Source organism: Pungitius pungitius, chromosome 19 (assembly GCF_949316345.1).
Source record: "Pungitius pungitius chromosome 19, fPunPun2.1, whole genome shotgun sequence".
NCBI lineage: Eukaryota > Metazoa > Chordata > Actinopteri > Perciformes > Gasterosteidae > Pungitius > Pungitius pungitius.
The window spans coordinates 3216840-3244690 of record NC_084918.1 but is presented as its reverse complement, the minus strand read 5'-3'; the positions used below and the strand labels follow the sequence as shown (position 1 = coordinate 3244690).

At 49.9% G+C, this 27851-nt stretch overlaps 4 protein-coding genes across 10 annotated transcripts; 2 read left to right on the top strand and 2 right to left on the bottom strand.

The window, feature by feature from the left end:
- Window positions 1–186: 186 nt before the first annotated feature.
- nell3 (NELL (neural EGFL like) family member 3) lies at window positions 187–16684 on the bottom strand. 3 transcript variants are annotated; one of them, XM_037456051.2, is made up of 6 exons: window positions 16557–16684; window positions 16307–16431; window positions 15962–16172; window positions 3434–3993; window positions 3180–3246; window positions 189–3108 (listed from the first exon to the last, which is right to left on the bottom strand). In XM_037456051.2, exons 3-6 carry the CDS (start codon window positions 15969–15971, stop codon window positions 1574–1576), a joined length of 2172 nt encoding a protein of 723 aa, XP_037311948.2. In that variant the 5' UTR covers window positions 15972–16172; window positions 16307–16431; window positions 16557–16684; the 3' UTR covers window positions 189–1573. The 3 variants fall into 3 exon arrangements, with proteins under 3 accessions (XP_037311947.2, XP_037311948.2, XP_037311951.2); XM_037456050.2 differs by lacking the exons at window positions 15962–16172; window positions 16307–16431; window positions 16557–16684 and adding an exon at window positions 4540–6269 and having other exon boundaries at window positions 187–3108; XM_037456054.2 differs by lacking the exons at window positions 15962–16172; window positions 16307–16431; window positions 16557–16684 and adding an exon at window positions 10273–10345.
- Window positions 6882–19298, top strand: apbb1ip (amyloid beta (A4) precursor protein-binding, family B, member 1 interacting protein). 4 transcript variants are annotated; one of them, XM_037456059.2, is made up of 15 exons: window positions 6882–7211; window positions 8101–8179; window positions 10398–10457; window positions 10989–11091; window positions 11585–11865; window positions 12364–12441; window positions 13726–13885; window positions 15776–15897; window positions 16399–16473; window positions 16581–16724; window positions 16848–16958; window positions 17716–17814; window positions 17916–18039; window positions 18139–18194; window positions 18269–19298. In XM_037456059.2, exons 3-15 carry the CDS (start codon window positions 10398–10400, stop codon window positions 18872–18874), a joined length of 2019 nt encoding a protein of 672 aa, XP_037311956.1. In that variant the 5' UTR covers window positions 6882–7211; window positions 8101–8179; the 3' UTR covers window positions 18875–19298. The 4 variants fall into 4 exon arrangements, with proteins under 4 accessions (XP_037311956.1, XP_037311954.1, XP_037311955.1 ...); XM_037456058.2 differs by lacking the exon at window positions 6882–7211 and adding an exon at window positions 7221–7952; XM_037456057.2 differs by lacking the exon at window positions 8101–8179.
- LOC119198650 (protein adenylyltransferase SelO-like) lies at window positions 19289–24134 on the bottom strand. 2 transcript variants are annotated; one of them, XM_037456061.2, is made up of 19 exons: window positions 23116–24134; window positions 22899–23017; window positions 22689–22817; window positions 22475–22539; window positions 22313–22369; window positions 21989–22087; window positions 21685–21752; window positions 21517–21604; window positions 21359–21428; window positions 21117–21189; window positions 20948–21031; window positions 20730–20859; window positions 20522–20566; window positions 20363–20444; window positions 20155–20247; window positions 19892–19968; window positions 19766–19809; window positions 19613–19692; window positions 19289–19523 (listed from the first exon to the last, which is right to left on the bottom strand). In XM_037456061.2, the coding sequence occupies exons 1-19, from the start codon at window positions 23390–23392 to the stop codon at window positions 19401–19403; spliced, it is 1803 nt and encodes a 600-aa protein (XP_037311958.2). In that variant the 5' UTR covers window positions 23393–24134; the 3' UTR covers window positions 19289–19400. The 2 variants fall into 2 exon arrangements, with proteins under 2 accessions (XP_037311958.2, XP_037311959.2); XM_037456062.2 differs by having other exon boundaries at window positions 19289–19475.
- pdss1 (prenyl (decaprenyl) diphosphate synthase, subunit 1) lies at window positions 24110–27830 on the top strand. Its single transcript, XM_037456074.2, has 11 exons — window positions 24110–24308; window positions 25010–25077; window positions 25203–25338; window positions 25486–25616; window positions 25712–25853; window positions 25979–26090; window positions 26391–26500; window positions 26607–26687; window positions 26784–26897; window positions 26996–27076; window positions 27162–27830. The coding sequence occupies exons 1-11, from the start codon at window positions 24153–24155 to the stop codon at window positions 27300–27302; spliced, it is 1272 nt and encodes a 423-aa protein (XP_037311971.2). The 5' UTR covers window positions 24110–24152; the 3' UTR covers window positions 27303–27830.
- The last annotated feature ends 21 nt before the right edge of the window (window positions 27831–27851 follow it).

The window sequence follows — 27851 nt, the reverse complement described above, 5'->3', positions numbered from 1 at the left end:
TTTTTTTTTTTTGCGTCGCCTTCTCATTGACTCACTGCTCGTTTAAACCAAAAGAGCAGCTCTACAGGTAATGGAAGAATGATTTAACCTTGATTGAGAGCAATCGAGTGGAAACACAGCGTATGACGTTCTGCGTATTTGTTCTGAATTTCTGCCACCTAAAGGTCCTGGAGAGATTCAGTATGTTTGAGATTAAATGGAATGAGTAGTGTCTGAATGTTAAACGTTTGCCCCTTGGCTTGATGGAAAAACAATAGAATTAAAGCAATAACGTGAATCTCAAGCAATTAACAGGAACGCTTCACATTATGTGAAACAAAATGTCACCTAACGCAATAAAATACCAACAAGGTGGATTTAAAGTTTGGCTAAGCATACGTTTTATTTGGTGGGGATACATTGAGATGTTGCGGGCAACTCAACCAACATAAAAATCACTAAACATAAACACAAATCTGAGGGATTTCTGCGGCCGGCCTCGCTGGCAGCCCCATGAAACTCTTAATTATGCCTCATTGGTTACAGGCAGAACACACAGAGGCAGTAACGATATGCATGAAAACAACACGTACGATGCTTGCACATTCCGTGATTCTATGTTAAACTGTACGTCTGCAGATCAACGGTCGGTGGAGGCTGCCGCTGAATGTTTTAATGAATATCAACACTGGCTATACAGTGATGCACGTGCATATATTTGATACTTTTCTCGTGACAGATATGTCTATTCAATAGTGTGAATGCAAGAGTCCCGTTTTTATAAAAAGCAAATAAATATCATCATCAAATACCAACTCCTGCTTGTGCAAGTTTACCTAGCGTGTGTGTATAGCTCCTCTGCAGAGCGTTGAAGGGATAGTTTGTCTTTTTGGAAAAATCACGTTGACAGTTTATGGAGGAGCGCTTGTTTTGTAACGTAAACTAAAATCAACGAGAGCAAACATCTGCAAACATTTAGCATTTTTGTGTTGTTTGTTTGTGTCATGATGACCTTAATGAGATTAGAACACCAAAACCAGGCTAGCTGTTTGTCCAGTCTTTGTGCTAAGCTAAGCTAAGCTAGGCTAGGCTAACTTAGCGTGGAGTCTCATCATTTAGCTCTTCCAGAAGTTGTACAAGCGCATTTCCCAAAATGTATTTTTAAATGCCTAATAGTATTATACTGAAAACGTTGGTTAAATACGTTAGAAATGTGTAGGATCAGAAGGATATGCATAATAAACGACTCATAGAAAGGTAAGCATGCCAACACACACACACACACACACACACACACACACACACACAGAGAAGAATTGGTCACTGCTCAACCAGCCGAAGTAATTCAAGCGAAAGTAGTACTTACACTAAGTTAATTACACCCAAAAGGGATTTCACAATAAAAGTCTAAACAGGTGAGGAAACTTACTTTTAAAATGATAACATGAAAAAAATATGTGTAATAGATGAACAACATTGTTTCCATCTTAATTGGGTCAATTGTTGAATCTGCTCTGCAATTCAATATTGTGCAAAACTGTCTTTTTTTTCTTCTTCTGAAAACGCAATGAGGATAAAAAAAAGGCTTCTCGGATCAAACTGCAACCCAGAGGATTGAAATGTTCGTGCCGCCCTCGTGCGTGATCTGGTTGACCCGCCCGCGGACGCAGTCCAGGGTGACGTAGACCGCCGTGCCGTTCTGCACCGGAAACGAGGCCCTCAGCCCGACGCTCGCCCACTCGCTACCTTCAGGCATCGCCCCGGACACCTGCTGAGCCACAGGACCCGCCTGCCCGCCCTGACCCCCCGCCCGCTGCAAGGTGACCTTCACGATGTTGCACGAGTGTATCAGCTTCAGGTTGAGCGCCACGTTCGCCGTCCCTTCCTCGCGGAAGACGAAGTTCCTGCGGCTGCCGGGCTCGCCGGCGCGGGCCAGGCCGACCTGCGGCGAGTCGGCGCCGATCTGCTGGAACGACAGCGGCTTGTTCCTGACCGCCCCGGAGGGGAGGCCCGCCCTGGACACGGTGGCGCTCAGCGCTGACGACACCGCCGAGGGAACCCAGATGAGGCTCAGCACGCTGATCCCGCTGCTGTCCCCGAAGTAGCGCGTGTTGCACTGCGACGGAGACGTGATCTCAAAGGTGAGCGCGTCGCCGCCGGCCACGCCCACGGCGCCGGAGAGGGTGACGGAGGTGTCCCGGTAGTTGACGCCCGCCTTGAACGCCTGCAGCGCCTCCTGGCCGGTCCCGTTGCGGTTGACGTAGGCGATCAGGGAGAAACCCTCTCGAATGCAGGAGTGGCCCATGGAGTAAAGCGCCTGTTGGAGGACGAACTTCACCACGCCGCTCTCCGTGAAGCGCACGCCGCGGCTGTCGTGCGTCAGGGCGACCATGTACGGGTCGGACACCGAGGTCATGCGGAAGGTCGGGCGGTAGCTGGTCTGGTAGTGCGTCAGCAGGGACATCTGAGCCGTCATGGCCACGGCGCCGGTGTCGTGCGACAGCCAGAGCAGGCTGACGGAGGGGGCGGCGACCTCGTACAGGTGGAGGTCCTTGCTCTGGTTGCAGTGCTGATTCGGGCTCCTCAGCAGCAGAGCCAAGGTGTGGTCGGGCTCCACCTCGACGCCGCTGCTAACGCTGACGCCCTGGTAGTACTTGCCGTCCGGCTGTTCGATGCGAACGCCGCTGAGGTCGCGACCCCCCTCCTCCTCCTGGCTCCCGTTGAGCCGCATGCCCACCTGGAGGAAGTTCCTGCAGCTGTGCTTTATCGCAAAGTTATGATCCAGCCACACGAGGCCGTGCTGCAGGAACGTCACCTGACCGGCCTCGTTGGACAGCAGGTCGACTTTCTCCTTGCCCCGGATGCTGAGCTGAAGCCCGGGGAAGATGTGGCCTCCGGGGGAACTGGCGGGGGGTACCCCCACGCTGGCCCCCCAGGACCGAGAGAGTCGCACCTGCGAAGGCCGCCCGCAGACGGAGTCCGTGGCGGCGGCGCAGGGAGCAGAGACGGGCTCCCCGTTGCAGTCGGTGCAGGCCTGACACTCCTGCAGCTCCTGGTTGTAGAAGTAGTCGGGACCACAGAAGCCCATCACTGCTTCTCGCTCAGAAACCCCCAGACACCTGAACCCCCCTGTGCAGTTAAAGACACTTTACACACTGCCTTCAATAAGGAGAGGAATTGCTCGGATTATCAAATGTTACCTGGAGTGTTAAGACACTTCACTCGCTCTCCACAAATGTTCGGCACTTCGAGGCATTCATCTCTGTCCTGCAATTCACAGAAATGATCATTACTATTAGTTATCACTCGATTCTGATAACGAACGAGTGAAGACCGACTGATTTCCCCCACATCAAGTTTTAATTATCAGCTCTTTGGCAAGCAGAGGGCGGGTTGTCCGTCGCGATGGGTCTCGAATAAAGAGTAAAAAAAGAGTGTGAACACATCAGCGTACCTGGCACATCCTGTCTGCTGTAGGAGAACACTGCGAGATGAGAAAGAAGCCCGGCGGACACATGGTGCACTTCTCACACTGAGGCGGGTCCCTCTGAAAATCACAGAACTCCTCCCGCCCACAGGCCGACGGGCAGGCCAGCAGCGGTTGAGGAAAATGAGCCTCTCCGACTACATCCATCGCCTTGGAGTCCATGTCCATCTTGTGCACGGCGTAGGACTTCTGCAGGTGGCTGCGGGCCTGGCTCTGCAGGCCCGCCAGGTGGCTCTCGAAGTAGCTCTGCAGCTCACCCTGCAGGCCCTGGAAGGACACCTGCTTGACGGTGTCCGAGAGGAGGCCGTACTGGGCCTTCACCACGTCCATCTGCTCATACATGCGCCGCTGCTGGTCCAGGATCTCCCTCTGCTGCGACAGCAGCGCCTCCTGTTGGTCGGCGAGCTTCTGCTGCAGGTCGCGGATGACCATCTGCTGGGCGCGCAGGGCCTCCACGAGCTTCTCCTGCCCCTTGGCCAGCTGGAGGTGCAAGATGAGGGCATCTTCTGAGGGAACCTCATTCTCGCCTGAGGGGAACATAATGCAACATGCAGCATGTTATCAGACAGGTTGTTATTGTTGAACAGAGCAGTTGGTGAAGGGGTTAAAAGAGATGAAGATTGTTTCAAAGTATATCTTCTGCAGAAACAAAGTTTAAGCACACATTGACCCAGTTTTATTCGCCCAGCTGGCGAGTGCACTGAAAGTTTTCTTCATGGACCAACATCAAAGCACTCAACATTTTCTGGACAACTGACTCACAGACTTTTTTTTCCAGTTCAGTTGTGCAGATATTATTTTGGGCTGAATGTCAACAAGTCTTCGTTTACTTTGAGAGCATAATCCCATGTTGTTGCTCACTGGTGGAAAAATGGGTCCAAGTCGATAAAAAGGTTACAATTAGATGTAACAAGATCATAATTCAACTTCTTTTGAAGCTTTTCACTCAACCAGAAATGTCTCCTAGTGGTTCGAGTGCCCAAAGGGAATTTTACATAAACCATTATCATCTGAACGCAGCAGCTGAAACGTTGGAGGGGAATGATAAGGTGATGATCATGGTGGCAGCAGACCTGGTGTGATGTCACACGTGAGCTGGACACCCAAAGGCGCGCCGCCAAGTTCCGATGACGGGTATCCGAGCTCCGGGAAATCTCCCAGGAACTGCGCGGCTCTGTCGGACAGATGGACGGGAGGAAGCTGGCTGGCGCTCTCCTCCGAACCGCAGCCCTCTCCCACACAAGACCTCGCGCGGACTCGGGGCCGTATCCTCGGCGGCAGTCGGCACTCGATCCCTCTGCAGTCTCGGGTGTCATTGGAGGGTTGGGGCTGCTTCCCGGCGGCGGCGCACTCCGCGTCCGGGCATCCCGCGGGGAGAACCTCTGGCGCTCTCATCCGCGCCGCCGCCGCCGCCAGCGGGGAGCCCGGGTGTGCGTGGTGCTGGCCGGATACGGTGTGCGCCGCTCTCCCGTGCGTCGTCGGTTCGTGCTGCCGCGGCGGTCTGGAGGACCTGCTCCCCGGGCAGCGCGCTCCGGTGCACGGCCTTGGATCGCCGGTGTCCGCGCCGAAGCAGTGCGTCCCCCGGCAGATCTCTGCGACGGCTTGCACTGAGATCCAGGGCAACAGCAGCAACAGCGCTGGTGTTACTAAAAACATTTTTTTTCTTTTTGCGACAGATAAATCTCTCTCTGTCTGCATGAAAAAAAAAAAATATCCAAAAAAAAAGGGTCAGTGATCGCAAAAATATCCAAACTTTGAGTGAGCTACAGTATAGCTCCAAAGTCCATCACTGATCTTCTCCTCTCACATGCAACTGAGCACAAACGTGACACGAGAGACTCTTGATGTGCACTTCTCGATGTGCATTACCTCCAGACTGTCAGAGGGGAATAAAAGCATCAGGCTCCCTCCATGCCTGAGCCTCTCTGAGCTCTGCGCGATACTGTGTCAGTATGTGGCATTCCTGAGACTTAATTAGCATCAGGTTTCCCCGGCCGCAAATTAACCCTTCACCTTCCCTGTTCTCCTCGCAGGGTTTCGCCATTGTGGGGAACAGACGCAGGGTGAAACGTCTCTGTCCTAAAATCACACATTTGCCCAACTTTTAAATTAAAAAAATTAAAAGAAAAACCAACACACAAAAGGGCTTCCGACGTGACCTCGTGCTCATCCGAGTTGCAAAGCACTGATTCCTGATGTGGAGACAGCTGCTGGTCCTCAAGCCAGTGTCCTTCAGGGACAGAGGTCAAGCTTTTGTTGAAGGGACAGAATGGAAGGAGGCCCCCAAGCCTCTCATTACGTGTGTCCGCCAGGTTCTGATATCATTCTCCGTTGGGATTGTTTTGGTAAAATTTTAGTAATATATATAACATTATAATAAAGTCATGAGCCAAAGGGTGTTCTTTGACATATCTCTGAATTGTTCTTTCCATACCTCTATTTCATAATGAAACTTAATAATTCAAAATGAAGACTTCTCACCTCAAGATTCTGACATCTGAAGCAAATGTTAATATATTTTTTTTCAGAACTTGTATTACTTTTTGTCTTTTATTAAAAAAATATTTCCTTCAAAAAATAACAAACGTCTGCTTGAGTTAAGAGCTGGTTCGTTAAGAAGTCTGTTTTCCATGTGAGATTAATGTTTAACCTTATTTTAGCTTTCAGCCCTAAAGCAAATGTGCCTGTTTTTTTCCGTCATTCTCTCTTGATGTGGAAAAAAAAAACACGTAAACATGGCGAGTGGATCAGTGCTCCACAGAGGAAATAAGTGGTGCAGGTAGCCTGACATGCTCCCCCCCCCCGCCCCCCGTCACCCCTCACCCCCACCCGCTGAGCAGGAATGTTTATACAGCCGAGTACAAACAGAGGGCACCACAACCCTCCTAATGCATCACTCTTCACATCCTCATTGTGACATGTTGTCCTCTGCAGTGCTACATTTGACGAATCCCCCCCTTTACGGCTTTTTTGGGCCTCCCAGGACGACTCAAGGGGAAATGCAAATAAACGGTTCCTGTATCTGCCGGGTCAGATAAGAATCAGAGACTATTCATGGCTTTGCTCAAACCCCCGACCCCCCCCCCCCCCCCTTTAAGCCAACTGACCTCGTTGCACCACCGGTGGCTTCCCTCCTTCCTGATTTCAACTGACGAAAGTTTGGTGGCTGTAACGTAAGAGCAGCTTCGGTACTTCTGAAGCACGACCTCCTCCGTCCAAACACCTGCCCCAAAGAACACCTGCAGCGAGGCTCAATTATTAACCGAGGCCGTCACAATCAGCCCCCCCCCCCCCCCACCCCACCCCCTCCCAACACTGCACCGTCCGCTCAGGTGCTCGTCAGTGTCCCGCTGCGTCCCGGCATGTGAAGGAGCCGGGGGGGGGGGGTCGGAGGGGGGGGGGGGGGGGGGGCACGCGTCAGGTGGGACGGCCCAGCGTTGCCCGAACAGGACGGTTGTAAAAGCTTGTGGAGCTTTTTTTTTTTTTTTGTTGGTCTCAGCAGGAATGCAGTGGCAGGTTTAGACCTGAACTTCCGCATCAGAGCAGGAAGAAGTCAACGGGCGAGAGAAACAGATGCGATCCGCACTCACACACACACGCACACACACACGCACACACACTCACACCCCGATCAGCCCTGTGCGCGTTGAGCTTTATCAGAGAACAGTGAACCGCCGAGGAGGAACCGATGTCCATGAAGCTCCTAAACTGAGTGCTGGGACCAGGATTAACGACATCCGACGAGGTGAGCCGGTGAACAGACGCTCTCCTCCCGGCGTCTACGTGGCTTCGTGCTTCTCTGTTGTTTTTTAAATCCACCAGCTGGAAGGATTAATGCAGATAAATACTGAAACAGACTGAAAACTGGGATTTTAAAACCGCCTCTTCCACAGAGGCTTTTTGGAAAGTTGTGAAATCACAACAGCTCGAGCCGTCTATTGTCGCCCCCCCCCGAAGGTGTTTATTAGCTCAGAGATAAGGGAGTCATTGGGTGTTCATGTGTGTGTTCTCTCCAGCTGGGTGGACCCGACTCTAACGTCAGTCTGACCCAACGACCAGAATCCCAAGCGCTCGGGCCTTGCGTTTTAAACAGTGCTGTCACCGGTGGTACTTTGGGCTTCGAACTCTATCATTGCGAGCTTTTTTTTTCTTCTTCTTTAAAGGCGATGAAATTAGTGTCCATGTTTGATTTCTACAGAGGGAAAACACTCCCTTCGGCACACAGCGATACGATCTTGCGTATTGTGAAATGTCAGCTATGATTCCTCTTTCTTTTTTTTCTGCCCTCGGGCGCTTTGTTTCTGCTGCCAAGCCCCTAATCTGCAATACAGCACGTTCACTTCTGTAAAGACATCTGCCTCGGTGCCAAAATAAAGGTTGTCGAGCCGAGTGACAGAGGGACTTTGGGCACCTCGTGGTAAACACACGGCTTTTGCCAGAAACTCTGCGGATTCATCAAAAATATTCATCGTCCGACTAAAAAAGGGTAAACTTTTGTTTGGGGAACTTCACGCGACGGTGCTTCGATTCCCTCCCAAATGTGGAGCATCTTGCGATTATGCCGATTGCCGAACGTTTTCACAACAGATCTCCACGTCATCTGTAATACCCGGAGCCGGTTCTTTTCTTTAAAGGCAACGAGCGGCGTGGAAGGAGAGAAGCTGATCAGCAGCCGGAGAGACGAGAGGTCGACAGCATTTTAAAACACAAAAGGTTGGCTCAGCTCGGCCCAGATTACAACGACACCCGCATTCAAATGGTGGTTTTCTCTGATTATTCATGTGGATTCATGTTTGGACATAGCCAGGATAACACTTTACAGTTATCCGTCCTTATGATAAACTAAACTAATCTCCTCCGGCCTTCCTTTGAGATTCATGTTGATATTGACATGAACGCAGCCGTTTGTTTTTAACGGTCTGACCCTTTGGGGTCGACTCCTCTTTAACCCAGCGTGGATCTCCCATGCATCAGCATGTTTAGTTAGTTTGATCAGCAGTGAGAGCATTTTGTATCGCGGAGAACCAAATGAGGGAAATTGAACTAATGACTGTCGGGTCTTGGCGGGTGGGGTCAGGTTAGGTTCAGGCCCTCTGAGTGTGGCACAGGGTGGCGTGAGGGGAAACGGCGCTCAGGCTGCAGGTGGCGGCTCGTGTCGCAATTTCCAACACGATTTCAACATCTCAAAGGAGGGAGGAGGGGTGGGGGGGCAGGAAGTTTCCCCTGAACCACTTCCTCCTGGGGCCAAACCATTCTTGTAAGAGGGTGGGGAGGCGGGGTGACACAGTCGGAAACACCCGCTGGGTGCTCGTCACGCGGCGGTTACAGTGGGACACTCTGAAGGAGTGAAGTCATTGTGGAAACGACCTCATGTGCCGTTTTATCAATGATCTACACGAGAGCTTTTATGGCCTCAGGCACAGTTTCTCCTCTTGGAGCTTCAGGCCGTACGAGCACGTGCTATTTGTGGGATGATGGAAACAATATTGATCTATTTTTAATTTTTTTATTTAAATGAGAAACATAATGTGTCACTGCCTGGAACACGATCAATCGCTCGCGTCTCGGGGCTCTGCATCGGCCGCGTTCGAGCTTTGCTTTTGATTAAAACTCCGCAAATCTTTTCTTCTGTGAAGACCCGAGATTTATGCAAACGTTTCTCCGCGGGAGAGAAAGTGTCTTCGGCCGAAACCAATAACGTTCAGCTCGGTGGCTAAAAGTACCTGCCGGCTGGGTCTGAGACGCGCTGAGGTCAAAGTCCATTTATGAATCACCGCGGCGACAAACCTTCAACCTAACCTCAGCTACTTATATCCAAACATAATGAATCTCTTCTCACAGTTAAAGATCAACACACAAATCTTTATGCAACAACCATTTCTCCGAGGATTGGACACGCTTCAAATATGAACCCATTAATCAGTTTTTTGCAGTTTTTTGTCAAGCTAAATCTATTAGTTTTGTCCCAAACTTTATACAAAGCTTTTTAAATGAATTATTCAAAAACAAACAAAGTGCAGTTTTGTTATGTAGTTGCACCCTCACAGGCTCACTGCAGCACAGCTGCAGAGTTACATTTCTGGAGTTAGTCAAGTCAAAACCCATCAAAGCGCCGCCACGGCCGAATGAAGCGCCACCGACCCGTCCCACTGCTGGTCGTGTTCCTGCTGTGGGAAAACAGGGCCTCTGTTTTGACTGCACATTCTGGCCCATCATAACATTGGCTCTCAGGAAACGGGGCTTCGAATACGACCCGGCGAAGGGGCGGCGCGCGGCACACGGTCACAGATGTCAAGCGAGTCGGGCGGGACGGTTTGGCTGCTTTTCGACTGAAATGATTCCAAGTGGCGGCCGATAACTTCTCCCTCCGTGTGACTGAGCGCATCCCCTCAGGCCTCGTGCGGTTGGCCCTGTCAGCACATTCACTGTGGTTAGCGCCGTTAGCGTCGCCAGCGCTAACAGCGCCGTGCCTAAATATAAATCTAAATAGCTCTGAAGCAGTCAAGTGCACGAGTCTTGATCAGCAATTTGAGAGCGTGCACGGGTCATGCAGTATTCTGATTTAGTTTTGTTATCAGGGCCGTCAGTTACTTAAATTACTTACAAAATATAATAACATATGGACGCAACAAGACACGACGCGCTCTGAAAGCCATGCATGCTCATGTCCTTCCTTCAGTCTGGGTGGAGATGACACGATTAATTACAGCAGCAAGCATGCGAGGGGGAAGCCGCAGCACCGCCTTTGTGCAACGTGCAAGTCTGCACCTTTGGGTGCGTCTTTCCACCAAGAAAACCAGACGCACCTCTCCGTTCCACGCGTTGCTCCGGCCTCATTCACATGACCATCGATGGAAATGCCTTTTGGAGGAAAAAAAAAAAAAACTGCTTTTTCGTGTGTCTCACTCTTTGTGTTGTTGCTTTTGAACAGATGGACGACATCGACGCCATGTTCAGCGACCTGCTGGGGGAGATGGACCTCCTCACTCAGGTGAACTGAGACGGTTGTCATGACAACTGCGGTCATACATTTATTTTTTCCATCGCCTCGCTCCACCTTTTGTATTACATCTCATTATCCAGGCTGCCTGTGGTTTTACGCTCTCACGTTGCACCTTAAATAAACTCTTTATTATTTACAGATCAGATCCACTGTAGTCGCCTAACAACCACCAATTACACACTTCTTTTTGAGCGGAGGGCGAGTGCTGCGAAGCGGCTACAGATTACACATCTTTGTCCTGCGCGTGACTTGGATGTTATTTTCGGCGCACACCACTCCCTTTAAATCACTTCCCATCGGCCAGACGGGCGGCCTGTGACACATAGAAGCTCTGCGGCTCGGTTGTCGGTGTAGCACCTCGAACCAGATGTGACATTGAGGACGTGTCAACACCAGAACTTTCACCAGTTCATGTTTTCACAATGTGCCGCGGACCTGGCCCCGCTGTACAGGTTGCGCCCTAACAAACAAAGTGCCTTGTTCCTTCTCTCCCCCTCCCCCTAACCCCCCTCCCTGCAGAGTCTCGGACAGGAAACGGTACCTCCTGCACCGCCCCCCAGCACCAAGAAGGAGGTCAACATGTCCATCGGCTTCACCGACCTGAACGGTGATGAAACATTCCGTGCGTGCAGCGCGTCGAGGTGTTGCACAGCGTGCAGAGACAGGATGTAGACTGCAGCTCTTTAGACAACCATCCAGATGAGTGAGATACGCAGGGAGAGAAATATCTGGGGCGTGGGGGGGGTGATGGAGGTCACTGCCCCGGGTGCTAATTAATCAAAGTTTGTCTTTGGTCCTTATGGGCTGATGTTAAATCAAGGTTGGCATTGGCACTCTAATGAAACTCCATTTCCCAGTGCTGTGTCTTAGTAGTAGCCTACATCCTGCCACTCATACAAGAACAAGCCTTTACACATCGACACTGAATTATTATCTAACTATTCATCTGAACTGAAGGCGCCATGTATATCACCAGATCATTTAGTTATTATTGTGAAACAAACTTCCCCCATCCTCTATTTGTTTGCTCAGTTGTCAAATACTTGTCTCTTTAATAATCTCACTGCACTACAGTCACTTGTTAACAAATAATGAAACCCATTTTTCTTCCCCAGAGTCCCTCAATGAGCTCGAGGACACCGACCTGGATGCGCTCATGGCAGACCTGATGGCTGACCTCAGCGCCACGGAGGAGAAATTCGCCGCCCAGAAAGAAGACCCCAAAGCGTCGCTCCCGCCCCCGCCCCCGCCCGAGGGCCTCGGCCCCCGCCCGACCTCCACCCTCGCTTACCCGACGTCGCCGGCGGGCAGCTACGGCGGCGACGTCGGCACGCCGGCCTCCTCCGGCGCCTCGCCCCTGCCACCTCCGCCCCCTCAGGCCGCAAAACCTACCAAGGTGAGAAACCCGTGCCTTTGTGAGGCTCTTTGAAAGACGTGAGAAACAGATGAAGCTTATCGCGCCTGACTGCGAACGGGCTCTTTGCGAGAATCAAGGGAATCAGGGAATATCCTGTCCCTGCTAAACGAGATTGAGAAGATTAGTCCTGATTAGTCCCCCCCCGAAGCCCCCGCGCGGGACGTCGTTGAATCTTGGAATCAGACGCCGCAGCTTCAGAGCAGCGTTGAAGCCGCTCAGCGCGCTTTGAGAAACGGACAAACCTTTGGGGGAGGTCAGTTAGACGAGAATATTAATGCCACCTTTACGTAGACGCAGTGAATGTCGAGCTGCAGCCGGTCGTCAGTTAGCTTAGCTTAGCATAAGAAATGGAAACAGGGAAGAGCTACCCGGCTTTGTCCAAATGTAATAAAATATACCTACCAGCGCCTCTAAAACGTACTAATGAGGTTCTACGTTCTGCACGTAACTCAACATCGTATTCTTTGTCCCATGCAGGAGGAAATTGAGGCGCAGATGAAAGCAGAAAAAATCAAGCTGGCCCTCGAGAAGCTGAAGGAGGCTAAAGTGAAAAAGGTAAGACGACCAGACGGCGAGGAGTCCTCTCGTCCTCTCGTCCCACGTCCACTGGCATTAACACGTGATGATCGAAGGGAGCACAGCTGCACTTTTGGACGGAGGGGTCTCATCATGCAGCCTGTGGCTGCATTTTAACGGCCTTTGAAACCAACAATTCTAATATTCTGAGAAGGGAAGGAAGGAACCAGCAGGAAGAAAAAAAATGCTCCTCCAGATTGCCGTGTGTGTGTGTGTTTACACATGTGTGCACAGGCCTCTTTCACAGGCACATCTATGCCGGGGGCTGCAGGGGCTGCAGAAGAGCAAGGTGCACTCTCAGTGGTTTCAGCCCAAGCGCCTGTGTGCAGAGGCCCTCGAGTTTCATGCTTCCTACGCGGGTCGTGCGTTTTAAGCATGAGGAAGTTCCAGAGGAGGGGAAAAATAACTCGATATCCAGTGATATTTTCATTCACCCACATGTCAAACCCATTTGAGTTCTAACACTCTGGATCCTCCTGTAATAACATCCCTGAACACCCCCGACCCCCCCCGCGTTTCTATTGCACAAGCACGGCGAGGCTACAGGCTCGCGGTTCTGTGAGACGTCTCGGCTCCCCCAAAAGCCGGATCGCTTTCAGGCGAGAGGAAGTGTGAAGCCATCCGAGCCGCCGAGGAAAGGGAGGCGTCTCGAGCCGACTTGGCTGCAGAAGGAGGTGCCGCGACCGCAAAAACAACGGAGACGAATGCGGTGGGGAGGAAATGGCAAAAAACAAAGCCAACGGGGTGCCGAAAGAAAACGGAGAGACAGAAGCGCCGATGCTCTTCACACTTCCAGTGACACTACAGAAACAACCTTTTACTGTACGTGCACTGGAATTACACTGGATCCTCAACAAGACGCATGATGTCACACTGCTGTGGCGTTTCAACTTCAATCTGTCATGCAGATGGCAGAAAGAAAAACCAAAATATGTTTTTGTAAGTGCACTACGGGCTATGAACGGATGAAAATGACTTTCATATGTGTGCACTACACATGACCCAGGATCAGGGGTATCACACACAGGCCGCAGTAACCGTCGCCTGGGAAACACTTTATCTGCAGGTTAAAAAAAAAAAAAAACCCTCTTTAGGCTTAAAAAGACATTTGTGTCAAAAGAATCAATAAGTAACTATTTGGAAGACAGCGGTATGCTGCTGTAAAATGTACTGAAACGTCCATAATGACTAACGCTAGCATGCTGTACCCACATGAAGCTAACACAATTAAGTTGAATTCTCTTCTTTCCATCTTCTGTTCAGTTGGTGGTAAAAGTGCGGATGAACGACGGCAGCTCCAAGACTCTGATGGTGGACGAGAGGCAGACCGTCAGAGACGTTCTGGACAACATGTTCGAGAAGACTCACTGCGACTGCAACGTGGACTGGAGCCTGTGTGAGACCAACCCGGAGCTGCAACTGGGTGAGTCACCCTGCCGTGCACCACCCTGCCGTGCACCACCCCGCCGTGAGCTAATGGCGGATGCTGCACCGGAGGCCCTCGCTTCAGTAAACCGGAGGTTTATGTCTTTCGCCTTTTTACGTGACTGCAATTCAAAGTGTTGCTCACGACGGGAGAGGAGTAGAAACGGCAAAAGCAGCAACATGTCTATTAAATTCATGCAAGATGTAATGAAATACTTAATTATACTGAATTATTATCAATATTTTCAGTGGTTGTTTCACTGGCTTAGAGCAAAAGAAAATTATGGCATAAAAATAATAAATTATTTTAAAATCATCACACAAAATAGCAGGAAAGTTTAAGGGCAGAGAGCCAGAATAGGTTGTTACTGCTGTTGTTTTAAGTAGAACAAAAAGAAGAACTTCGTCTAGCCTCCTGGATGAAAAAAGTGTATTTGTTTCCATGAATTGCTCGCAGTGAGAAATAATCACAAGTGTTGTTAACTGGGAGGGAATAAAACGAAGCTTTATGACCAGTGATTAATCCGTCCTCGGTCCCCGCTGCTTTTATGGTGCTGATGGAGCACCGCGGTGCTTCTATCTGGGCTCGTTTTATGAGAGATTCGCTGTTTTTACACAACTTATGACGGGTTAGGTATCTTCAGGGGAACATCTTTTAAATCCTTTGGCGCACGGTTCGGAATAAATCAAAGAACTTGGTTTCTGGAATAAGCAACAAGCAGAAAAAAAAGAGGGAAAATCCTGGTGAAACCTCTCCTGGTAATGCTGATTAGAGATTCAAGAGTAAAAGTCAATACGGTCGACAAACCCTAAAAGCTGAAATGACTTGTACTTTATTTGTTCTTTTTCAAAAGGACGAGGCCAAATGAGGAATTGAGTATTTCCCTTTGCTTAAACAAAAGATGGTGTGTGTTTAAATTAGCTGTTTGACACATTTTGAAGCATGTGAGGGGGAGGGGGGGGGGTGCATGTTTTTGTGTCACCTCTGACTATTGACATCATCGCAACTGGACATTTGAAGGGATTTTAACCTTTGACCTTGGCGGTGGATGCAGCAATCCGTTTAATGGCGATGGTCCAACGTTGGACTGGAACCAGGCAGCACTTTATTTAATGCCTCCCTTTGTCTCGCCTGGTCACCTGTAATTAGGGACCAGGGCTAAACTACTGTGGAATGAGTGTGTGGGTGGGCAGTGAGGAGGAGGAGGAGGAGGAGGAGGAGGATGATGAAGAGGAAAGAGCCCTTAGTGTGTGTTTTTTTCGGGGGGTTTCAGCGCTTCCTTCAGTCATTCCTTCCATTTAATAAAAGCTCTGGAATTGACTTTGAGCCGAGCTCGTCTGATTTAAAGATTTCCTGACGGAGCGAGCTGCTGTACACATGTACCAGGCTTTCGTTACGAAATGTCGGAAGATGAAGACGTGGAGAATATTCAGTGGGATTAAGAGTCGCTTTCAGATTCCGGTTCTCAGAGTAAACTGGCTCTGTGTAGATTAGAAATGTCTCCAGAGATTGAACATTAGTATTTAAATGTGCCGAGAAACCATTTTTCATGGCTGCTTTTACTGGGGGGGGGGGGGGGGGGGGGGGCGGAATGTCTACAAGTGCAATTGTTAAAGTAAATGATGCATCACAACCACCCAGAAGCACATGTTGTCGCTCCAGCTTTAATACTTTAATACTAAAGTGCTGCTCTGTGCTCTTACTCCAAACACACGAAAGGTCCTTTATACCTGCAGCAGCAGCTGCTGCATTACGCATATCAATCGGTCTCAGGGGTTCAGATGAGTGTGATGGGAAAAGAGGCCTTTGGCCCATTCTGTAATCCCATAAAAAAGTATGACTCTAATCCCGTGATCCCACCCAACCTTCTGGTCGCCCTTTGGACAGAGCGGGCGTTTGAGGACCACGAGAACCTGGTGGAGCCCCTCTCGGCGTGGACGAGGGACAGCGAGAACTACGTCCTCTTTCAGGAGCGGGGGGAGAAGTACGAGGTTTTCAAAAACCCACAGGTGGGTCCTCTCGTCGTGCGCGTGTGTGTGTGTGTGTGTGTGTGTGTGTGTGTGCCTCCGATACCTGCCGGCATGCGGCGAGCGATCGGCGGGGAGGTGGCGCCTGGAGAGTCCAACGCCGGCCGCTCTGTAGATTCTTGGCCTCGGTTTGTGGGAACCCATCTGCAGGTGGTTTCAGCCGGGCGCCGTCTGGCTATCTTCACTGTCGAAGAGGGCGTCTGGATCGTCAGACGTCTTTCCTCCGTGCGCGCTTACCTCCTACATTCATATCCTCGCTGTAATAAATCAGACAAACGGCCTCGAGCTAAAGACAGTGAGATCTCGGCACGTTTGTTGACATAATGGGAACCTTTTCTAAACCCGGCGTGTTTAATGGATTCGGTATGTTGGCGGAAAGTGAGATATTCACATTTTTAAGTACTCCATCATGTCTTCCACATCGTCCTCCGCGCAGAACGTTCCAGTACGTTGAATAAGTTGCGTTTTATCTTTGACCTGCAGAACTTCTACCTGTGGAAGAAGAACAGGAGCGACCTGAAAGACATGAAAGACAAAGACAAGGAGTTGTTAATACAGGTAAACAAACTGCACGCAAACCAGAAGATGAACACTTCATGTCATACGGCTCCTCGCAGTGACCCCCCCCGCCCCCCCGCGACCTTTGTCTCGCTCCACCCCTGCAGGAGAACTTCTGCGGGACGTCCACCATCGTGCCAGATCTGGAGGGAGTGATGCACCTCAAAGAAGACGGCAAGAAGTCCTGGAAACCGCGACTCTTCCAGCTGAGGGCCTCTGGAATCTACTACGTGCCGAAGGGGAAAACCAAGGTCAGGGGGGTCAATCAAAAAAAGGGGGCACGAACTAGGTATATAGGGAAATAGGGAACGGAGAAAGTGTCAAAGCGACCATGTGCAGCGATTCGCGATGTAACGCTTTTATTTGTCTTGCAGTCGTCCCGCGACCTCGTCTGCTTCGTCCAGTTCGACAACCTGAATGTCTACTACGGCAAAGACTTCAAGGCCAAATACAAGGCCCCGACCGACTTCGGCTTCCTTCTGAAGGTAAACGGCCGGCTCTCTGAAAGCCACACGCCCTTCGACTCAGGAATTAACCAACGGGGAAGCTGAGACTAATGTTTGGCATATTTTATCGCATATCAGCGTGTGTGTGTGTGTGTGTGGCCAACCACACAGCTGCTTACTTCACTGCAAATGTCAAAATGCAATAAATACTTTGAATTGAAGAAGTGGAACGAGACGTTCTTCTCAAATTAAGCTAAAAGTGACAAGAAGGAAAGTAGACTAGTCACCAGTTCCTAGTATGTGATACTAGTACACATTAGAAGACCAAAGAAATGCTGAGGGACATGAAAAATAGAAATAGAAATGAAGAAGGGAGGCAATTGGTGGTCGGTACCAACTGGATGTGAAAGTGCTCTTTCTTTCTTTTCCCTCATCTTCTCTGGAAAGCACTTGACTCAGCAGATGTTGCGATGATACAGTAGCTGTTGAGGATCAAAAAGCAAAAAGAGCTCAGAGAGGCAAAGAAACCGAATGACTGGCTAGAGAGTCTTCAAGGTCAGAGCCGAAGGAGACGAGCTGCTTGGGCTGGGGTACACAGAGATGAAGATGATGCAATAATATCAGAAGCTGTTTTAAGCTGTCAACGTGTGAAATAAGGGCGTTTTTTGACAGCTGGGGAAGGGTGTGGGGGCGCCTGAACTAAGATCATCACATTACGTGTGAAGCCAACTAAATTAGTCTTGATTACAGGAAATACTGAACAAAATACTGAATATTCCTTTATTTATTTCTCCAGCATCCTCAGATCCAGAAGGATTCCCAGTACATCAAGTACCTCTGCTGCGATGACGCCTGGTCCATGAACCTGTGGGTCACCGGAATACGCATCGCAAAGGTAAATGCGGCCACCTCGGCATTAAGTGAGTGGGGGGGGGGGGCTGGGGGAGGGGACGCGTGTTCGCCTCACCTGATGATGTGTCTGTTGCACCCCTCCAGTACGGCCCGGCGCTGTACGACAACTACAAGACCGCAGAGAAGAAGGCCGCCGTCAGCTCCGTGTGGACCAACCGCAGCGCGCCGTCCGGCTCCGATCCGTCCACGCCCTCCCCCCCCACCCACGGTAGCGCCACGCACACCACCCCCCCCCCCCCCCCCTGCTACACCGATGCAGCCGCGTGGGTTCAAACCTCACGGTGTTTCCTTTTTTTCTCTCTCACAGCAAAGAGCCAGGCCAACGGCCATGCTGCGAGGCCCCAGGCGGGCCCCCCCCCTCAGGTACAAAGGTCCCGATGGCGCAGCTATCTGCTCCTTGTCGTTCTTCACTCTATAAAATGTTGGTTTCTTCTCAGGACTTTGGGCCCCTACCACCTCCACCTGTGGCAGAGTTCCTTCCCCCGCCTCCTCCTCCGGAGGCATTCCTCCCTCCTCCACCTCCTCCACCTCCCCCTCTGGCTGCCAAGAGTTCTCCGAAGCCTGCCGCCTCCCGGCGCCACCTGCCGAACAACTTCCCTCCGCCTCCACCGGCGATGGACCTCCTCCCTCCACCCCCGCCCCCACCCAAAGACGACGCCTCGGAGGCCCCGCCGGACTTCCTCCCGCCCCCTCCACCCGCTGCGGGCTTTGGATTTCCTCCTCCGCCACAGTTGAACTCCCCCCCGCTGCCGCCTCCCCCTGTGAGCTTCAGGGGCGCAAACCAGTCCCTGCCTCCTCCTCCACCCGATCCGGGGTTCTTACCTCCACCTAAGCCCGATTTCACGGGGGCCGGGGGGGGCCCTCCACCTCCTCCACCGCCACCGCCCCCCGCCGCCGCCGTCGCCCCGAGGCCGGCTCTTGGGCCTCCTGGCTCGGTGAAGAAGAGGCCTCCTGCTCCGCCCAAGAGGACTACTGCGCCCGCGGGAGGGGACTTCATGTCGGAACTGGCGATGGCCATGAACAAGAAGCGCGCCGCTCCGTGACTCCTTTCGTCCATCGCGGCGCCAGCGGAGCCCGACACAGACTTGCGACCTCTTCCCGGGGGGGTCGTCCGTCCATCCTTATGGGTGACACGAGCTTGCATGAATTAAGCGAAAGGAGGATTATTCCCCAAAGCAAACATTTTGTACAGTGTTTAACGATGCTGAGAAGAAAACATAAAAAGTACAATACCTTCATCACGATTCAGAGGATTGTACATATTGACATGTCGGCTGTAAGTACTGTAAACAAAATGCACCTGATTAGTCCTCGAATCAGTTACAAGCTACGTGAGAAGTGGCATAAGATACTCATGAAAATGAACCTAGTTAGCTGTGGTGTGTGCATAAACGATATTTGGTGAACTGTCATACTGTATGTGGACCTAGTTCTTAAAAAAAACAACAATACAACCATTGCTGAACATCTTTGACTTTATTTAATGTTTCATCACAAACAAATGAATTCACCATCATTTAAAGGCCTTCGTTCCAAAGGCTCCGGTATGATTCACTGTCAAAGTATCTCTCAGGAGGAACAGCTGACCTTTAACCCCTTTGCCCACGATGGAGGTCTTTCGGCGTAGCCCGCCTTCTCTGCAGCCTTTTGTGTAATGAAGGGAAATGAAAGAACATGGTGGAGCAGCTCCACCTAGTGGTGGAGAAATATCAGTCACCAAGTAAATAACATTCACAATTTGTTGCAGAACAATACATAAATAATAAAATGAATTCACATACCTCAGAGAAATCATTTTTCTCTGCTTTACTTATAGCAGATTCAGCCATCCAGTTCCTCAGCACATATCTGGGATTCTCATCTGCAGGACAACAATCAGCTCGACTTGTACAAACGTCAATTAGCAATTAGCATTGAATGTAAACATCGCTCACTTTTCATCCTCTGCTGACGTTCCAAATCACTATCATTTTCTTGTCTGAAAAAAGGAAAATGATATAGGATATAGGAAAGGGTTTCAAGCTGAAAAGTCAGGCATTGCTGTCTCTGTCTCTGCTTACCTAAGGAGGCGGAGCTGGTACATGCTGAGCCAATCAGGGAAGAGCTTGTAGGACGACAAGTCCTGCAGAGCCCACAACTAATACAAAAAAATAATAAACACAAACGATGCCTTAAAACTCAACTTAAACATCCACATAGAGTATTCATCTTATAAGCTCTGATTGCAGCACTAAGCATTTCGTTTAAAAAAAAGACCTGCACAGCAATGACTGTTTGGAACAGATGTTACAGGTAAGAAATCTAAAAGCTGCTTCAGCTCTACCTGCGTGAAGTTCCTGTAGAGAAGCTGCTGGAATGAAGCTTCACTGAGCTGCCTGAAGGTCATGGTGAAGTCTGAGCGGGTCTCCTCCATCATCTGAAGAGACAAACAACGATTAGATCGGGTGTTTGCACACAGTATGAGATTATATGTAGTAGACCTAGAGAAAATATGCAAGTATGTTGGTTACAGAAACCATGCAATGACTTGCCTTAAGCAGGAAGGCGATGAGGTAGCTGTCATCCTCCTCTTCCGCAAGAAGCCCCAGTTTAGCTTTAAATAGCTGATGGGTCCTGACACACATTCACAAACGCAGCTATGAAATACCATCACCCTCACTGCTTGGGCACCGAATAAGAACGGAACTTACCTCTTATGATAAATATCAACATATCCTTTTAAGAGCTCCCGAGCCCTGAAGGAAGATGAAGACGACATGTTAGTCCAGTATTTTTCCCCTCAGAGCTCTAAAATGTCATGGAGCTCCTGGTTCAAAGTCAGTAATGTTCAGAGGCTCCCGATGTCTGCGTTCCCCTGGAGCTCCTCTAACAGGAAACAGTCATCGCTGGTGCTCTCACTCGCTCTGCTGCTTTTCAGACAGCACGGGGCCGAGCGCCGTCGCCAGCTTCCCCAGGTTGAACAGCCCGGCGTCGGCTTGAGCGCCGACGGCGTATCGCCCCTCGTCGTCGGAGGTGTTCGGCACAAAATCTGCGGAGAACAAAGGCATTCGTTTGGGATTCCAACCCGAGCGGCGTTTGGCGCCCTGAAAGGCGCGGGGGGGGGGGGGTTTACACACGGGGGCTGTAGGACTCCACGAAGCCGAACGGCCCATAGTCCAGGGTGACGGACAGGAGGCTGAAGTTGTCCGTGTTGCACACGCCTGTTGAGATGAAACGTGAAGTCAAACGAAACGGAGGCGATGGCGCGGCGTGGCGCGTGCGTTCAGTGGAACGCGGGCCGCTCACCGTGGGCGAACCCGACCGACGTCCAGCGGGCGATGAGATGAGCGGTTTCATTCACGAGCGCGGAGTAAAACGCCTGGAAGAAACCAGGCGGAAAACGGAAGCAATGAACCAGGAAGTTACATAAAGAAACACAGCGGCGATGCGGCGCTAACGGGGTCGTATTCAACGCCGGAGGGACACCTCTTCTAAACCAATCAAGTAAAACTTAAAAAAACAACGTATTCATGTTTCATCTTTCTCACCAAATACCTGTCCGGGTCATCGGGATGGATTGAAGGGAAATGTTCGTCGATCACAAAGGTCAACAGCTGTCTAAAATCCACAGAAGAACGACATCATGTGACGAGCTGCAGGGTAGTTTATCTTTAGTAAGACGAGGAGATAATGTGAACACAATCACCTCAGTAGATCAATCTCTCCACTTTGAGACAAAATCTCCAAAGATCCAATCCGGAACCACGAGTTGGCTAATCTGAGAACGACGGCTCCTGTGAACATAAAAATGCAATTAACCATTCAATTTAAGAGAAAATATGAAAAAATAAAAAAATCTAATTAGCCCCTTTACCTCTCTCTGTCTTCACGTTGCCATCGTAGAATTGATCCCTCTTAACCGGCTCCTCACTTACAATCAGACTGAAACAGAGAGCATCACATTGCTGCCCTTTGTCAAACAGTAATAGAGCATCTTAATTCAATCTTAAAAGTAGGCAGGTCATGTTAACACAGATACCGTCATTCTGAAGAGCCGTTTTAAATGTCATGACTGTCTTCTAAAATATATAAATACATGTATAAGTCTGTATCTCCATGAACAGAGAATGTTACGGCAGATCTTTGGATACGGGACCCAGAGGCCTTGCATCAGTCACCTGGCGGCCCTGCTGGTCGGGACACCCAGGAAGTGCATCGCTTCACTTCCCAGGAACTCCCTCACGGAGGAGCGGATCACGGCTCGACCGTCTCCCGACCTGCATCGAAATGCATCCAATTCAATACTGAAATGTCAGATTAAAAACAGCGGCGTCTTTCCGCCGTTTGGTGACAAATGTGAATAAACGGATAGAGGATGAATGGAAGAGGAGAGGGAATAAATGATTGATTACATTTTATTGTTGACATCGGAGCCATCCATTAATACCAGGTGTAAATGTAATCAGGGTAAATCATATAACTACATTTTAATTGAAACGTACCTTGAGTAAGGTGTTTTCCCAGAGCCTTTAAGCTGCAGCTCCCACACTTCTCCTTTTCTGTGGCACATTTCATTATGACCATAAGTTAAAGTTTTAACTGGGATGCGCCTTAAAAGTACACAACTTTGAGTAGACAAGTAACCTAATTCCAAGATGTTTTACCTGTTGGTATATTGACCCAGAGAATGTGCTCTGCCGTCACCCAGCTGACCGGCCCAGGAGCCAAACTGGTGGTGAAACAGGCTGTTCATCAACACATTTCAAAGTCATCCCCTGCGATCAAATTTAGTCCCAGATGTAAACAGACATAATCATCTCCTTGACTTTGCCAATGCTCTAGTTTTTAGTTGTCAGTAGGACCCAAATGAATCGTTACCTGGTGACCTCCGTATCTGTGAGCCAGGGGCACTGATCCTGGTGGAAGTCTGCCACCGCTGGCGTAGTGCAAGAAGTCATCCGACCGGGTCACGGCCACGTCTAGGTCTAGCATGTCCTCGATGACCTCCTGTTGAGACAAATGCAGGCATGAAGTCCTCTCCACGTTTCACTGAGCACCCCTCTGCTGCCGCCGCTGTTGTAAGGACACCTTGGAGGCTGCTGCCAGTCTCAACGGGCCTTTCAGGGGAGTTGGAACGGATTTGGAGAATATGCAGTTCTTTACAGGGCGGGCGTAGTTCCCTTCGCCCTCATCGATTGGGAATGCTTCTGCAGAGAGGACAGAAATGATTGATTATCACAGTGACCGGGGACCCTTTTGGTTATTAACTTAAACAGACACGCTTCTCCAGGGTGTGTGTGTGTACCTATTAGCTTCTTGCAGGACACTGTGAAGCGGTCCAGGTCCCGTAGGAGGTTCGAAGCGCTTGCGTTCCACCTGGACTTGAAAGCGTTTGGGGGCGGCCGGCTGCTCGGCGCTGTAGCGTCGTGACTGTGGCACTCGCTGTCGCTGCAGAACTCCAGCACACAAACGGGTGTGAAACTGGATGCTGCTACCAGAGCAATGAGCATCACTTTGAAGGGGCTCCACATGTCCCCGGAAGCACTGAGGTGGATTTGAAAATGACTCAATTGTGAGTACATTGACGCTATCAAAGTATCAATATCAGTGTAAAACACTGTATAGGTAGGTTTAATTTACTTGGAGCATAACTATTTGATGAGGTCTATACAACCTCATCATTTCTTGAAAATCATAAACTTACAAACAAGTGTTTAAGTTTACTTAAAGCTTTAGTGGAAGTGAAATTAAAGCATATTACTCAAAAAAAGTGTTAGTTGAGTAAAACTGTCAAGTGGATTTGAATTTTGATACTCAAACAACTCAAATTGTTAATTTAATATGTAATTAAACTGTCTCGCCCCAGCAAGCCTTGTGTGCTAATGCCATCTTACGTTAATAGAGCATTAATGTGTTAGCTGATAGTTGCTTAGTTTCTACGAAAAGGTCCTAGACATTAAGGAGACTTGTCAGTTTTAAAGTCATAACATAACGTTAGCTACAGCTAGCTTGCTGTTAGCATCACTGCTACTGACGTTAGCCACAATTACAGCGCACTACACTACTTCGAGCTATTATCCCGGATACCCGGTAGTAATACAGCTTTATATCTACAGCTTTAAGGGGGAGACACCCAAGGTGACATGTACCGATGCATTTCCGGTAATAAAAAGTTGAGGAAATCAACAATGTTTGTCTAGAATAGCATCTAACGACACAGCCACTGGTAGTTAGCTACCTCACAGGGAACTGACGTCACCAACCGTTACCGCCTTCCGCTTCCGGTGTGTTACATAACCCGTCGTCCGTCGCCGTGTGTGACGCCCCGGCGGTGAGGGAAACATGGCGTGCCCGTGGCTCAGGCAGTGCAGGCGGTGGAGCACGAACTGTACGGGCGCCGGTCTATTGGAAACCTTGAGGCACTTCAACGGCCGGTCGGTGCCGTTCTCCGCGGCCTCTCTCGAGCGCACACCGCGGAGCCCCGGGCCGGGGAGCGAGGTGAGTCTGCGGGGTGCAGCCTGGAGCCCCCGGGAAGGTCACCGCGGAGCGGTTAGGAAATAAATGGGGGCTATTTCACCGCTAACCGTCGTGTTGACGTTACTAACGTGACTGGGACATTACAACACGGGAGCCGTTTGTTTTGTAAGCGTGTGGTAAACGTCCGGAAACTCGTTCTGCGCCTCTCGGTGTGACGTTCAGAACTCCCTCAAAGGTCAGGACCTGCTCCTAAAAAGGAGCAGAGGAACGGATCTCCTGCTGCTGGTTGTTCCCTTAAAGTCTGACCAAAGTCAACGTCCATTCCGATGTTGCTTCTTTGTTTTCTCCTCCATTTAGTCACGATTTCCCTTAGACGACCGAAGAGTGTGATGATTATCTTTTGATTATGCGTGCTCATAAAATTATGTGTAATAGTGTAAATCCCTACACTCAGAGAGTCAGAAACAGCCTTATGACACTGTGTATTTGTAACATACGTAAACCATAATAAGCCTCAAAGTTTAGAAGTGATTAACGCTCATATGTTAATGTAGTTGTGTAATGTTCCTCCCTGTTTAATAAACTGATAATAAATCAGACATCTATTTATTTTGTCCTCTTAGTCAGAACTATGTGCAACTTGTGCAAAGGCCAAAGAAGTTTAGAAATAATATTTACAAAGCTGAAACTCCTCTATCGGCCTGATCTCTTTTGTTCTTCAGAGGCAGCTATCAGCTTTACAGACTGCGATGCAACCAAAAACATTTCACTCCATCAGATATCTACCCAGGTGAGTTCCCCCCCCCCCCCCCCCCCCAACTAAAGACGTGGCTGCGACGACACACCACACGTCAAGCAATGTACAATTCAAACATTGATGGGTTCCCGTTCCCGTCTGTTGTTCTTTTCCTCCAGGCGCAGTCCGCGGCTGCTGAATGCGACCCTGCAGTCCTGCGGGTGCATACGTAGTGCGCACACCGACGTGAAGCTAAAGGACCCCTTCACGTTAGCGCAGAAAGATTTAACCAACTTATACGATGACATCAGAAAGGTACTTACCGTAAAACAGGGAATTTTTTTAGCAGACATTACTCATTCGTCTTATTATAAGAGGTGGTTTTGATTACCGGAGTCAGCCGGCGACGTGTCGTCCTCTCGGAGAGGAGACGTTCCCACGTGTTGTTCCTCTGCCTCGCAGGAGCTGTTTGTATCCAAAGAGGAGCTGAAGGTGCTGTGTGACTACTACTTTGATGGCAAGGGGAAGGCCATCCGACCGATGATCGTCGTCCTCATGGCTCGGGCGCTCAACGCCCACAGCAACAGATCCGGGTATGATCGGATTATCCCTCCGACACGCCGCCGCCTCGGAAGGTCATTCCAGGGTTTTTTATTTGATCTCACTTCCTGCCCCCCCCCCCGTGTAGCGATCTGCTCCCGGGGCAGAGGACCATAGCCATGATCGCGGAAATGATCCACACCGCCAGCCTGGTGCACGACGACGTGATCGACGGGTCGGACAAACGACGGGGAAAGAGAACCATCAATGAGGTGTGGGGGGAAAAAAAGGTGAGTTAAATATGCTCTTAATGCCTTTTACTTTTTTCCGCTTCAGTTATTAAGATATTAAGATCATGGAGTTATTTTTCCTTCTGTTTCTCCCCCCCCCCCCCCCCCCCCCCCTTCTCTTCCAGGCCATCTTGGCCGGAGATTTCATCCTTTCGACGGCCTCCATGGCGATGGCTCGCATTGGGGACAACACAGTCGTGAAGGTGATGTCTCAGATCATGGAGGATCTGGTGCGAGGTGCATAAATCTTTCCTAAAGTTGTACTCGTCAGTTTCTTTTCTTTTTTTAACATCTTATGAACTTCAAACTGTCGTAACAATGGGGCGTATAAATAGATGGATGAATATTCCGTTTATGGGAGCTGCAGCGTAGTGATTCCATTAGCAGGATAAGAGCGAGTGGGATCAATGCATTTAGATGAATCCTTCTCTCGAGGGGTATAGCTCATATTCTATACTGCAGCCTGCCACCTCACAACCCGTAGTCTGCTAATGCGTCCCTTACCAAACTCGTGTGTGTGTTTGTGTGCGCTTCCAGGGGAGTTCATGCAGCTCGGCTCCAAGGAGAACGAGAACGAGCGATTCAAACACTACCTGGAGAAGACCTTCAAGAAGACGGCGAGTCTAATTGCAAACAGTTGTAAAGCAGTATGTACGTTCTGTTTGGCACAAATACCGCGGCGTTGAAGAAGAGACTCGCTTTCTACACTCGAGCGTCTTTTCTTTGTTGACTTTCTCTTCTGTGTCATTCAAGGTTTGCGTTCAGGTAAATTCTGATCCTAAAGTTCATGAAATAGCCTACAAATACGGCGAGAACGTTGGCATTGCATTTCAGGTAATTTCCCTTCTACAGAAAACGGCTGTGTTTAAAGACACTTTTTATGTCTACATATGAAATGTTTCTCTTGGTCAATTTCTCCCTAACTTGCAGCTGGTGGACGACGTCTTGGACTTCACATCAGGAGCCAGTCACCTGGGGAAGCCCTCGGCTGTGGACCTCAAACTGGGCTTGGCCACTGGGCCGGTCCTCTTTGCGTGTCAACAGGTGAGAGGGAATGAAACTTCACATTTAGGTCACTAGGACACACAGTCACACACACACACATCACCTATTGATCTCGTCTTCTTTTACATTTCTTTCAGTTCCCTGAGCTCCATTCATTGATCATGAGACGCTTCAGCTCTGAAGGAGACATCGATCGAGCCTGGCAGTACGTCCTTCAGGTGTGACCAACAGCGCGTTGTGAAAAATAATGACCACGAAGATAAAAACACAAACAACAACCCCCATCTCCTTCCTCCGTTGCAGAGTGACGGCGTGCAGCAGACCCAATACCTGGCCCAGCGCTACTGCCACGAAGCCATCCGGCAGGTCAGCATGCTGAGGCCGTCGGAGGAGCGGGACGCCCTCATCAGGCTCACAGAGATGGTGCTAACGAGGGACAAGTGAAGCTCCTCCTCCTCCGCCACGTTGCGCCTCCGGCAGCTACCTGCGGACACAGCGGCTCGCCCACCAACTCTGGCGTTTACGCTGACCCTGGGTCAGAGGGAGAGTTGATTTAAGAACAATGGGAGCTTGGTTCACACGGACCCCTGGTGCTGACTTGGTACATACCATATTTAAATATATTGATACTGATTCTAGTGCACATCTGGATTCAGGTTTCCTGGACGCCAAACGCAGTAATCGTTCGGGGGGGGGGGAAGCAAATGTTCTGAACTTGAAATGGCTGAGCCTGAAAACGGCAGATTGAGTAATGTGATCTCCTCCTGCGCCTTTCAGTCCGTCGCGTGCCGGCGCTGCAAAGTGAGTGTAATCCGAAACGCGTTTTGTTTTGGGCCGACGTCGTCTGTTAAGATACGTCTACAGTCATGTGTCACTGTTACTTAATGCAAAGTGCCCTAAAACAACTGAAAGCCTTATCATCTTAAAGGACTGCTATCAATAAACCCACAATCATGCTTTTTTTTTTTTTTTTTTCAAGCTGTGGCTCCTTTT